General features: G+C 39.8%; 1 protein-coding gene across 3 annotated transcripts in view; it reads right to left on the bottom strand.

Moving 5' to 3' along the window:
* The window catches only part of LOC134540042 (threonine--tRNA ligase 1, cytoplasmic), an 82,586-nt gene extending 79,100 nt beyond the window's left edge, over positions 1-3,486 (bottom strand). Inside the window, exon 1 of one of the 3 annotated variants that reach the window (XM_063382485.1) lies at positions 3,369-3,486. In XM_063382485.1, coding sequence (XP_063238555.1) covers positions 3,369-3,422 — 54 coding nt within the window. In that variant the 5' untranslated portion in view covers positions 3,423-3,486. Of the gene's footprint in view, positions 1-3,256 lie in introns of all 3 variants that reach the window. The other 2 variants (XM_063382484.1, XM_063382483.1) reach the window with 2 other exon arrangements.
* Positions 3,487-13,407: the final 9,921 nt, after the last annotated feature.

The raw sequence follows: 13,407 nt of genomic DNA, 5'->3' as shown, positions 1-13,407 counted from the left end.
TAGTTTCAATAATCATTAAACATATGATATGAGCTGTTATGTGTCGTGCTGCGCCGCCCCCAGCTACTTGGCGCCCTAGGCGGTTGCCTAGTTCGCCTATATGGACGCGCCGGCCCTGGGCATATGGTCCGCACTGCACAACACCAACTTACTGTGCCAGAGCTTTGAGATGAGTTAGCTTCAAACACCAACTCCGAATCCAAGGGTCTAGTTACTCAATACCCTGCATCACTGATATTTCTGAAAGTTTAAAAAAAAAAGGGGGGGGGGGGGGGAAGGAAATGATATGACATTACAGAAATTTTCCAAGGAAAATAACATCATTTAATAAAGTTGTGATTGTTAGATTGGTACACTGTAAAATAAGAATATATCTAAAGTTTATAAAAGTGGTTGCTTTTAGAGAAGAATATTTCAAAGCAGATATATCTGCAGTCAGATCTGATGGGCTCTGTAAAATGTTGTGCTATAAATATAAGGTAATTTTATGAAAAGTGCACAGCACTTGATATAAATGGAAAATAATGTAAATGGTTGTGCAAAAAAGTGTTATATGACATAATTGAAATTAAAACTTACGGACTGTGAAATAATTGTTATATCAAAATCATGAGAGGAACTGACGTAGTTTAGAATTGTTTTGAGGCAAGCGGAATCACTAAATGATGTGTCGTGAGTTGGAAGCTTTAAGAAGTAATTTTGCAAATACTGAATAGTATTGTGATAAACTGAATTAGCAAAATATATTGGCTAAAATATTATTAAATTGTTATGAAGTACAACACTAAAAAACTACAAGAGTAATACCTAATGGTGTGAATTTAGTATGATGTTAGAATCAAGTGATTTTGTAATTAAAAAATAATTATGATTTGGGGGGGGGGGGGGGGGGGGGGGTGTTTGTAAGTAAAGTATGTATGCACGTGTGTGTGTGTTTGTGTGTGTGTGTGGAGAGAGAGCAAGAGAGAGGCAGAGAGAGAAATAAAGAGAGAAACATGATAAATTGCTGGGTATACTGATTGGCAAATGAAATACAAAATATTTGTGTAACAGTGTTTTGAGATACTATATTTGTGAAAGTTTAGTAAATAAAAGAAGAATCATATTGGATTTATTAACCATTTTATCAAAATAAAATTTAAGTTTATTGAAATTTGGTGGTGTAAGTTGCATTTACATCTGTTATACTTATAGGTAGGCTATACATTTTTAACGAGACACAGCGGTGAAATTCAAGGCTTTGGGTATATAACTTTATATACTTTATATACTTTATATACATTAGCATTGGAGGTTATGTCATCCGTTTGTCGACAGTTAAAGCTTCATAAAATTTTGACAGAAGCAAAGATGGAATTTTCAGGGCCTTCTCATTGGCTAAGATTAAAGGCTCAATGGGTGACAGATGGAAGACATGAATCAAGACTTCAAGTTGAAGCACCACCATATTGGTTCATGTTTTGTGTAATCGCATTACTACTCATCAAGAATCCGAAAATCTAACAGACCGGCAAAAACACCAGTTAAGATTGGTAAATATTTACAATCGCGGTAGATGCCAAAAAAAATGCTAAAAATCTGAAAATACTTTTATTCTGTGCCCTTTCACTTCCTCTTTTCAAAACAACCGGCGGAGGTAATAAATTCCAAATACTTTAGGAGATATCGAATTTTTTAATTTCATCATATGTAGAGTCGCGGTAGATGCAAAAAAAAATGCTAAAAATCTGAAAATACTTTTATTCTGTGCTCTTTCACTTCCTCTTTTCAAATCAACCGGCGGAGGTAAGAAATTCCAAATACTTTAGGAGATATCGAATTTTTAAATTTTCATCACAATACCTGTGAATTCAGGCGGCCACCATTGTTTCTTGTTTACGAGACGAGTATGATTTTTTTTTTCCGCGACGTAGGTGAACGACTACATTGTTGCTTGTTTAGGAGTATCTATTAAAATCTGAAAATACTTTTATTATAGTTATGTTATGTTAGGTTAGCTACATTAAAACACTTTAAAACACTATGGACGGTTAGTTAGGTTAGTATAGCTACATTAAAATAAACAGGGAAATATAAATATTAATAAATAAAACCGAGGTTGGCCGAAGGTAAATGGTTCGGGTGTAATCGGGAATCGCAGAACTTTATGTGCGTCTTGATTTACCGTTCGTGAATGCCTAATTAATTAAAATGGTCGATTAGGTCAGGTCAGTTACATTATTAATACTTTCAAACTAAGCAGACATTAAAAATAATATAAATTAATTTTAATGGTTGTTTAGTTTTAAAGTATTTATAATGTAGCTGACCTGACCTAACAAACCGGGACAAAGGATGAACGGTAGGAACTCACGTAATTTTTTTACTTATTACTTGCGCAACAAATAAAACATTAAAATTTGAAACGTTAAAAACTCATACGTTAGAGGCGGGCACATTCCTTTGCCATTAGTAGAAAATGATGTAGTCGTTCTACCTACGTCACGAAAATAAAAAATCATAAACGTAAACAAGCAACAATGGTCGGTTCACCTACGCGGAAAAAAATCATACTCGTCTCGTAAACAAGAAACAATGGTGGCCGCCTGAATTCACAGGTATTGTGATGAAAATCTAAAAATTCGATATCTCCTAAAGTATTTGGAATTTCTTATCTCCGCCGGTTTTAATGTAAAGAGGAAGTGAAAGAGCATATAATAAAAGTAATTTCAGATGTTTAGAATTATTTTTCGCAAATACCGCTACTCTACATGTTCAAAATTTAAAAATTCCATATCTCCTAAAGTATTTTGAATTTCTTATCTCCGCCGGTTGATTTGAAAAGAGGAAGTGAAAGAGCATAGAATAAAAGTATTTTCGGATTTTTAGCATTTTTTTTGGCATCTACCGCGATTGTAAATATTTACCTTAAGATTTTTAAAAAATATATAAGAAAACCATAACAAAAAAATTATTATATCAATTAGTTGCGAACACCATAAATCACGTAAAAGTTATTAGCTAAGATTTAAGATCAAAATAAAAAAAGGTATGTAATATCAAAATCGAAAATGGGTGGAAAGGTGCAGGAATCCACGTGGATATTGACAGCTCATTATACGAAGAACGAAATGCAGTATAAAATACATAGAGACAACACAATGTAAAGATTAGGGTCAACATAATAACATTTCTGACAAGATTCTAAATTATTAAGACTCAAATTAAAGTATATTCATGGAAGGTACAGGCCAATAACCTAAATTGGCCTACCAACCGTTGAATATCTCCTGTGAAGGGTGGTGAACAATAACCTTGAAAATCTTACACAAGCACTTTTTAGCATTATTTTTAACGAGAGATGTAAGTTATATCAAAAGCTTTCGTGCCTTTTCGTCATTTATGTTGATACTTTCAACAGCTTCCACAACCTCGTCCCCCATCGTACGACACGAATACACTTCCAAGTTTTCAACTTTAAAAAATAAAAATATTATACCTTATATTAATCGATATAATAGTGTAGATTTCCGAATTCAACTGCCAAAATAACTGGACAGTAGTACTCAATTTGTTTGCTTTAAAACTACATCAAACGAATAGTTTTGATGTTGCTTTAATAATAATACAGCTTCTCTGACAGTATAAATAAAAATGTATTATCCAATTATAAGTGAGACATGTGTGTTCGCACTTATAGGGCAGTATTCCAAGACATTCGGGGAAAGTATAAAAAAAACACTGATAATTGAGACACAACTGTAAACAGGCCAAAATCCAGAACACATAAAAAACAAAGCTCAGTAAAGGATCAAAAAAATGTTTTGACAAAATGGAGCCCTGCGTGAGGCTATAAAACGATTCCAACGCATGATAGCAGACATTTAACAACCATCGATACAATTGTTATGACGAAAAATTTAGTTGTAGCAGAACAATCACAAGAATTAAAATATTGTAATCAAATAGTATTAATTATGTGTTCTCTTACAGCTATGTAAGTACAGGTTGGCAGCATTCAAATGTTGTTAATCCTCATGGTAAAAAGGATTTTGAAGGGAAAGGGATGACTTGTTGAGCACCAGTTGATGTAGGTAATTAATAACTGGCTACACCAACTCACAGTTGGAGAGTAAGATGTTCTAATGGCGAAGAATAGGTTCCACCTGAAGGCTGAGAGGATGTATTGTAACCATGGAGCACTACGGGTTTAACCCCTACTGTAGATCTCTGAAATGCATTTTACTGAATAACAACTACAAGGAGTTTCAACACACTTTTATTAATAAAACCACTACTCACAAACTGCGCCTCGTAACTGCCCATGGTTATCATTAACACTAGCAACACTGGTTAGACACATGCCTAAAATATGCTGCAGGAATAAAGTGGCTGAGAGCCTAAACTACAAAAAAAAAATCTCTAAGGCTTTAAATGAAGATCACGATGGTGTCAAGATAAATTCACAATCACGATTCACTGGTCGGCGGATGTAACTGTGGAGCGCTCAAGCAACTTGACCGAATGCCTTGAAAGGCGAAGGCGAACTGCAGACAGGTGCGCCAATTCCTCCCACTACTGAGCATGCTGCTCGTGGGCAAACACAAAAATCTAAACCTAGTCAATGCAAATAATTATATTAACTTGGGACCTCTTATACATTGACCTCACCTATGTACATATTCATATAAACAACTAAAGTCTAGAACTAATTACATAAAACACAAGTTTCAGCAGGAAGCGATTTTTGCCTAACTTAACTAAAAACTAATTGTATTTGAAGGGGTACAGGTTAGGGTGGGGTCCAGGTGTGTCTCAAGCCGAAGCCTAAACACCATAATCATGCTGAATATCAACCATGCAGGAGGGGAAGCATGCATTGTCCAGACATTGCAGGAATTACTCAGGATCACATGCAAAGGATTGTCACAAATTATACTGGAGCATCTTCTAAGTGTATATATGAATTAATCTGTAACACATGCTAGGTGTGGACATGAATTTCTCTAGAGCACATGCTAAGTGCAGGTACAAATTGTGATGGATAACCTTCTAAGTGTGGACATGAGTGGTTACTAAAGTTAGTTATCGCAAGTCCTGGAACACATTATGTGTCTGGATGAGAAAATGTGGTTCGGATCACACACAATAATGCACAAAAGTTCATTCATAAGCAGCTCGTACATGAAACGAGCTGACTAGGGCAGCCATGGAGTTGAAAAGAATATAAATTAAAATAACTTATGCTATGGTTGAAATTAGATCAATTAAAAAACAATGTTAATGGCCTATGGTGCTTGTCATGTCCACCCTGGATGAAAGCTGGTTCGGAACTAATTTTCCCCAGGAGAGATTGACCTCTGCCAGGCGTAGTTTTCATAACAGTGGCGGATCCAGGAGGGGGCACCAGGGGCACGTGCCCCCCCCCCCCTTTCCCCGAAAATCCAGTAGTCTGCTATATTGATATTGCCGATAAAAATGAATGTTTCTGCAAACTGCACTGCAAGTAAAGTCTTTGCTGTAGAATTATGTTCCTATAACAGAAACCAAAAATACATTCCGTTTAAAAAAGCGGCGGCGGTAGTCTGCGTCGTAAGAGCGCACGGGAAACCCCGTCTGGCGCTGGCACCCATCAGGGTGGCGGGCGGCAGCGAGACGTTGTATGGCTGTCCTCTTCCTCCCCTCTTTCCATTCTACACAACCTTTTAAAAGTCTATCCTTCCCTCCTCTTGGGCAACCTTCAGCATGAGAAAGTGTCAACATACTCCTCCACCCGAAACCACGTGGTAGGGTACAGTAAATGAATATGTTTAAGCCCTACACGATGTCTATTTATCGTTATTAAAACTTTATAAGTTATGGCAAAATATACAATTTACAAAAACAATGACTAGTTTGCCGTCACCCGACCTATGTGAAAGGCCCGGGGGTACCTGACGGGCGCTACGGGCGTCGCGGTGCTCTTGTTGTCCAGAGGGGCGCCAGGCTAGCGGGCTGCTAGGCCGTTGGTGTTGGGTCGTGGGTACTCTGCCCCCGCGTGCCCCGCCAGGTACACAGCTTGAATCTACCCTGAATGGCTATCCCTTGACTGTGAAGGCCGCTCGGCCGTGTGGAGGACGGGAGACTCCGGAAATTAGTGTACACGAGTTGGTGAGAATTACCTTTAATCTAGTCCCGCTACAAAACACTCTCACCAACACTTGGCGACGTCTAGCCGTTACACAATTAACACAGAAAAAACATAACACTACGCGACACTAATGGTTACCGCGGCAGTCTCGCGGGACGCGGGTCGATGCTCGCTGGAGACGGCCAGCGCCGAACATTAACAGGTGCAGGGGGGGCTCTATGAGCAGGCTCCTAAATTCGGTGAAACACTTACATGAGTGATACGATCTGCAGCGCGGTATCACGATGAAGACGGTCGGGATAGGCGCGGCTCCGCAAAATACGCGCCGAGTCGACGTGGGCAGCGGTGAATTAACAAAAGGTTTTAAATTTTAAAATTTAGTACAGAATAAAAAATAATCAATGAAAGAAACTTGGATGCTGCCCACGGACACACGTCTGTTCCCGGCGCGGAGTGGTTCGAGACTGCCGGACATGGCCGCCTCGCAAGGAAGTGAAACTTTCTCTTCTTTGTGAGTCGGCGTCAAAAAACTTATATTAACTTAATTTGCTCTATTATAAGCTAAAAACACGTTCCAGGTGCTCAATTAAAAGGTAGCACCTGGTAATTGTGTGCTTAAGGCTTAACAACTGTTTTATAGTAGTATTTAATTATTTGAATTGTGGCATCAAGTTGGCGACTGTAAATTTATCAACATATTGTCTCACTGTAAGCTGTTTTAGTTGGATTTCTTCTAATCTGACACGATCATAGTCACGGGCATTTTAATTAAGGCCAGTGGCCGCGGTGACTGTTAATGAGGTTTGTTGTCTATTGGGGTCACGCCCGGGGCGCTCGCCTGACTCAATCCGGCTGGGCAAGGGGCGCGCTCCGAAAACGGGATACGGTACTGGCGGTGCGGAGCACGGGCTTAAAAGCCATGGTCGGTACGACGTCAAGTTATACTTTAATCACATATTTACTATATTTTCGAAATTTCTTAGACGAAAAAATCTAGCAGGGCTGTAAAAATATTTATTTTACAGCCTCTCCTTTCCACTCCCTCCATATTCTAACATTCCTGGCTCGTGACGCATAGCAACCGTAAGCCTTGCAGCGTGAGAGAAGAAAGAAAATAAATCGAGTAGCGCCCGACTACCTCCCCTGGCTAATCACCTGGCTGTCAACTCGTCAGTTGTCACATGCTTCACATCTACAGGTGGGTGAGGTTCGCTCAAAAATGGTATAAGTGACGCAATGTGTTAAGGGGAAGAAGGGGTACACCACCTATGTCACTGGAGCGGAAGATTATCCCTTCCACCACGCACCAGGCTACCTGCTTACACGTCTCGACAACACACCGCGACGGTACGACATTGTTGAAGCAGACGGACTTGCAGCCTTGTGAGAGTGTTCTACGCCTGTGCTTCGTTTAGACAATTTATGATGTATTTATTCTGTGATTATTGAAATTCTTTATTGAGAGTTTATGGTACGTAATTAGAATTTATATGTATTTTTTGTTTATGCTTAATTAGTTTGTTATTTAATAAAAACGTTCAGAGCCAAGTATTACTAGTTAGTACATGTAAAGTAAATGAAAATTAAGTTATATGTTGATGATAGTGCTAGTGCATGGATTGACCTGTAGCCATTTTTATACTTTACCCATAATGTGCATTATGTATTACTGTATTATGTGACACGAAATTATTTTTTTACAGGATTTACCAAAAAACAAGCGGACGAACATAAATAAGATCGAATCGTACTTTCAACTGATTCAAAAAAAGAGTAGACATCAGTCACAAGAGGACAACTCTCAGCATCATCATGATGAATGCCTTCATGCTGTCACTAAACACGGTAATAACGAAAATACAAGTTTGTTTAATTCTATCTTGTCACTCATGGTTCTCATACGAGAGTGTAAAATTAACATTATAAAACTCTGCATTGATAAAGCCAGTGAACTGTAATTGTTACACCACCATAACTTACTTCTTATAGTTATTATTTTCCTTTGACAGTTTGACAAAATGGGCATATATTAAATTAATAATTAATAATGCTGGGATACTGTAAGAATTTAAATTAACATTCCAATGTGGCCTAATTACACTCATTTCTAAAGAAAAGATCAACAAATTTGTACATAATAATCTATATAAATATTAATTTATTGTTTTAGGACCAGTTACGAGTGAAACAGTCATCTGTGAGCCTTCTACATCTAAGGTGTTCACGACAGACAGCAGTGCACACAGTGAGTCCACAAACTTCGAAGCATATCCAAAGGATGTTATTACAGAGTCAGCACCAAAGAACCTGAATGATATAGCTGAGATAGGACTCCATGCTGGGAAAAAAGTAGATGATTTCACCAAGTGTCTGCTCCTTGAAAAGCCATGGCATCCTACAGATGACTATTGCTACCCGTACTCAGTACACTCAAAAGGTGAGGGGAAAACTGTTAGACGGTATCTTTCTAAATCGCACATTGATAAATACCATTGGCTGGTATACTCTGATGTCAGTAAAGGTTTATTTTGTAAATACTGTGCTCTTTTTGCACAAGAAAAAGTAGGACACAACAAAGGTGTAAAAGTTAACAGACTTGTAACGGAGGCTCTTACAACTTTCAAAGACCTCACAGCAAAAGATGGCTACTTAGAAACGCACGAAAGAAGTAACTACCACCGAGCTTGTGTTGCATCAGGCAAGGATTTCCTCAGGACATACAAAGCTCCTGAAAAAGAAATTCTAAATCAAATTAGTTCTCAGCGACTACTTTTAGTTGAAGAAAATCGTGCCAGGCTACGCCCAATAATAGAGACGGTAATATTTATGGGGCGTCAAAATATATCTTTTAGAGGTCACAGGGACGATGGGGAACTGTGTTTAGATTCCGAATCAAGGTCTGTCACCAACGAAGGTAATTTTAGGGCATTGCTTAACTTTCGAATTCAGGCTGGGGATACAAAACTAAGGGAAAATTTAGAGAATGCTTCTTCTCGTGCTACTTACATCAGTAAGACTACCCAAAATGTCATAATCAAGTACTGTGCAGAAGAAATTTCTAATGTGATTATTGAAAGAATCAAGAATGCTAAGTACTGGTCAATCATTTTTGACGAAACAACAGACAGAGCACATGCCGAGCAAATGACGCTTATAGTTAGATATGTATATAACAGCACTGTAAGGGAAGATTTCCTATTCTTTGTAGATGCACTTAAATTATTGCAAAATCCACATGTAGATAATCAAGGTCCAGATGTAGTACGAAAAGAAGTAAGGTCAACAGGAAATGCTTTAGCCCGGATAGTTATTGACTACACAAAGGACCTTGGTCTTGATCTCAACTACTGTGTTGGTGTTGGTACAGACGGATGTGCAGTTATGACTTCCGAGAAATGTGGTGCTGTGTCAGAACTTCTCCGGGTTGCTACGAATGCCAAGCATGTATCGTGCTACAATCATGCATTAAATAATTCTATCTCAAAATCATCAAAGATTCAGAGTGTAAGGAATGCTACAGCTGTTATGAAAGAAGTTATTGCTTTCTTCAGTCAGTCTGCTAAGAAAAATGCTGTCTTGAAAGCTCATGTAGGCTCCCAACTTATACGCTTGTGTGAAACTCGCTGGGTTGAAAGGCATGATGCTCTTATCCTTTTTTTTAATGCCTTGCCAAAAATTGTAGAAGCCTTGGCAGAAATCAGCGAGTGGTCCGAATCTGAGTCTGCAAAAAAAGCTGTGCTCTATGCCAACTCTGTATCCAGCACAGAATTCATTTTTTCATTAATTAGCTTGATTGATGTACTTAAGCGTACTCTGCCACTTAGTCGTCACTTACAGTCACCTTCGCTTGATTTGAGAGGAGCCTCTGCTGCTGTACAGGATACACTGGCTACACTGCATACACTGAGACATGATAGTGAGAAATGTTTTTCAGTAGTGCACAAAGATGCCACATGTACAGCTACTCAGCTAGGAGTTGACCTCACAATGCCACGCCTTGCTGCAAGACAAATGCACAGAGCAAACTATGACACCAACAGCACCGAGGAATTCTACAGGAAATCCATTTACATTCCACTGTTGGACAATGTTATAACTGACCTGGAGCAACGATTCTCACAGAAATCATTACAATGTTATGATTTGCGCCTTTTTTTTGCCTATTTTCATATTGAAGGATGGTGACCGTGACTTCGAGTCAAGAATAGGAGCTCTTGTTGATTTTTACAACCCTCTTCTTCAAGAAGGTGCCCGAGATGGCAGAACTGTTGCTACTGTTCTAGATGGTGAAATGTGTATTTGGAAGGAAAAGTGGAAGAGAGAGAGCAAACAAGGCCACCCATTTCCAGAAACTGTGCTTGATGTGATTGACTCTTGTGACATTGATTTATTTCCAACTATTCGACGCTTCTTGGAAATACTTCTCACTTTGCCTGTTAGTGTTGCAAGTGCAGAGAGATCTTTCAGCAGCCTACAACTTGTTAAATCATGGCTACGAACGCGAATGACAGAGGAAAGGTTGAATGGCTTGTGTATGTTATTTGTTCATCGTGATATAAATGTTGATGTTGATAGAGTTCTAGAACGTTTCTCTAAAGTGGGTAAACGAAGGATCGCTTTGGATTTTATTTTGTAATAGGCATGCATTTTGCCTAGAATGGTTACCAAACAGATTCCTAATCAGTATTCAATAAAATTGTTTTTTGTATTTATATTTGCCGTCGTCCGGGGTCTCGGGTTCGAGTCCCGGTGCGGTTCCTAGCGGGAATGGCTGTTGCAAATGTAATGAGTCCGGGTGGGCGCCAGACTAGCTCTGGTGCTAGTCGGTAGTTGGGTCGTGGGGTCGATTGCCCTGCGTGGCCCACTAGGACCGTCGGCGATGTTGCGTGGGTTTAAGGAATTCCCTACTCGGCGGTGATTGTGGATAGCAGGTTTAAAGAAGCATACGCTGAAATGAGGTAATAAATGACGGGCATCATTTATTCAGGCGACGGTGGCTCTGGAGTAACTTTGTTGGTTACACGCCACGTCGTACAACAGGTGACGTCACAAGATACAAAAACTACACAATTACACGCAACTAAGTCTGAAAGTTACTTAATTAACGTGGCACAAGTTTACAAAAGGAATGTTACACGAGGTTGCGTTACACAAGTTTACGAATGTTACGTGGAGAGATGCGTCGCACAAGTTTACAAAAGAAATGTTACACGAGGTTGCGTTGCACAAGTTTACAAAGAAATGTTACAAAGTCACTAATTGTTCCGTATTATCGTGTCCCTAGGCGTTTCTGAGCCTGGCTGCTCAACGAGGGGTGAGGGTGATTGGAGGCGGTCAATCCTGTAAATCTGCGTATCGAGGCGGTGCTCGCGTCCACGGCAGTGGAGCGCGGACCGCAGCTAAATTCGCTCAAAAGTTCCCTTACGGGGAGTGTCAGTGCCGGAGCGACTGAGTTTAACCAAAGTTCTGTCCTCGGGAGACGGCCCGTACCGGATACTGAACCTACCCCGCGGACCAAGTGTTTTGCAGGGGGGGGGGGGGGGTTTAAATTTATGCGGCCGGATTAGGTCCTGGACCGAAAAACTGGACCGGGTACACACGGAGATATTATTAAAAAGGGGTTTTAAGAATGACTATATTTACCAGAAATGAACTCGGTGTGGACAAAGGATGATGTCTCTCCGTGGGACGTGCGTCCGCCCCGGTCCACGAGTCGCGCTGTACTGGCGTCATGTCATGGCGTCCGGCCGAGGCTCGGTGGCCCTCGCGCCAGGGTTGACCTCATTACGTTAGTTTCTGATATGATATGTTAATAAGAGAATTTAATGATGTTAAATTCTTACATTAATTATAAAAGCTGAATCAAGGTCATTCGTCCCTTCTACAAATAAAAGTTATTATATTTAAGAATTATTATGTTTGAATTTTTACGTCACACCAGCAACTGCTCGTCTCTTGTCGGATTGCTCTGGTGGGGTTAATGACGCAACACAAGGTTTGAATAATTATGTCATAAGGTCTGATTGACTGATTCAGGCAGAAGGCCGCCAGGGGAACACTCACACGCGTATTGCTGTAGTTACACACGTGAGTGCCCGGGCACTCCTACGTCGCACTTTCGTTGACCAACTTCAAATAAATACGTAACACTGTTTAATAATCTATGTTTGTTTTTTAACGTGGTTGGTTTTAATGACGGTCTGTTTATTTTGGGGGAGCCGGGTTCTACCTTGGTTGCTGGTGGCTCGCCTGACTCGGGTGGGCCATGGCTAGGGGCGCGTTCCGTTAGCGGGGTTGCATACTGGCGGTTGCAGGTCGGGCTTTAGGGTGGCCTTCGGTCGGACGACGTCATATTTATGTTACTAGTAGTGACTCAGTGACTGAAAGTGATGTATTATGTACATATTAGATTGTTTAATGTGCTTTAAAATGTGTAAATGTACTATTCTGTAAAATTAACTTTTTTTACATAATGAAAATAACTTGTCATTGAAACTGAAACTAATAAAACATATTAATATAATGAATTTCTTGTATAATTATAAAATCTGTTGATTGGATGTTATGTGTAGTGTCTGTAGATTAAACATTTTTAGTATTTTTTTACATATATTCTCTAGCTACTCAGAAATCCTAGAGTGCCCCCTCCGAGGTGACCTTCTGGATCCGCCACTGTTTCATAAGAGACTCGCATCAATCCGAGGTCGGGTCTAGGTCACATTAACTTATGCAAATAAACCCTTTCCAAAAGTTGGGAATTTACAGTTTAGGGTTGCTTTTTAGCCCATTTGTCTCCAGAAAATAGAAATATGTGGATGGCAATCACAAAAATTGTCCCTGTGACGACTACAGTACGGCCAATAGTTCACCTTGCTGTCGATCGGCGCGTTTACTGCGTTGCTCTAGCCTGTACTTCTGCTGTTCGGCTCTTTGCACGACCCTACGTATTTTGCACACACATGGTTGAGGCGATGACACAGCATAGTGGTCTGTGCAACCATATAGGGATAATTTCTTGGCTTATATTCATTTCTTCCTGGCTACCCCTAATTTGCTTAATCTCATTCTACAATTTCTCTAAGCACCTACATTTTATTCTTTATGTCGGTCAAAAAAGCCAGTATATTCCTAAGTTTGAAGACAGACATATTCCTCGTCCTCGTACACTATTAGTTCGTCATTTTTGTCCTATTATGGCCCGTCTACAATAGCAATGTCCTAAACTGTGTCCGAAGGACACTCGTTGCTGATTGGTCCACGTGACCCTCTGACGTCATGCGTCAAGTGGACGAAGGTCC

This window comes from Bacillus rossius, chromosome 16 (assembly GCF_032445375.1).
Source record: "Bacillus rossius redtenbacheri isolate Brsri chromosome 16, Brsri_v3, whole genome shotgun sequence".
Lineage (NCBI taxonomy): Eukaryota > Metazoa > Arthropoda > Insecta > Phasmatodea > Bacillidae > Bacillus > Bacillus rossius.
The sequence above is the reverse complement of the archived record's forward strand: the minus strand, read 5'-3'. Positions and strand labels throughout refer to the sequence as shown.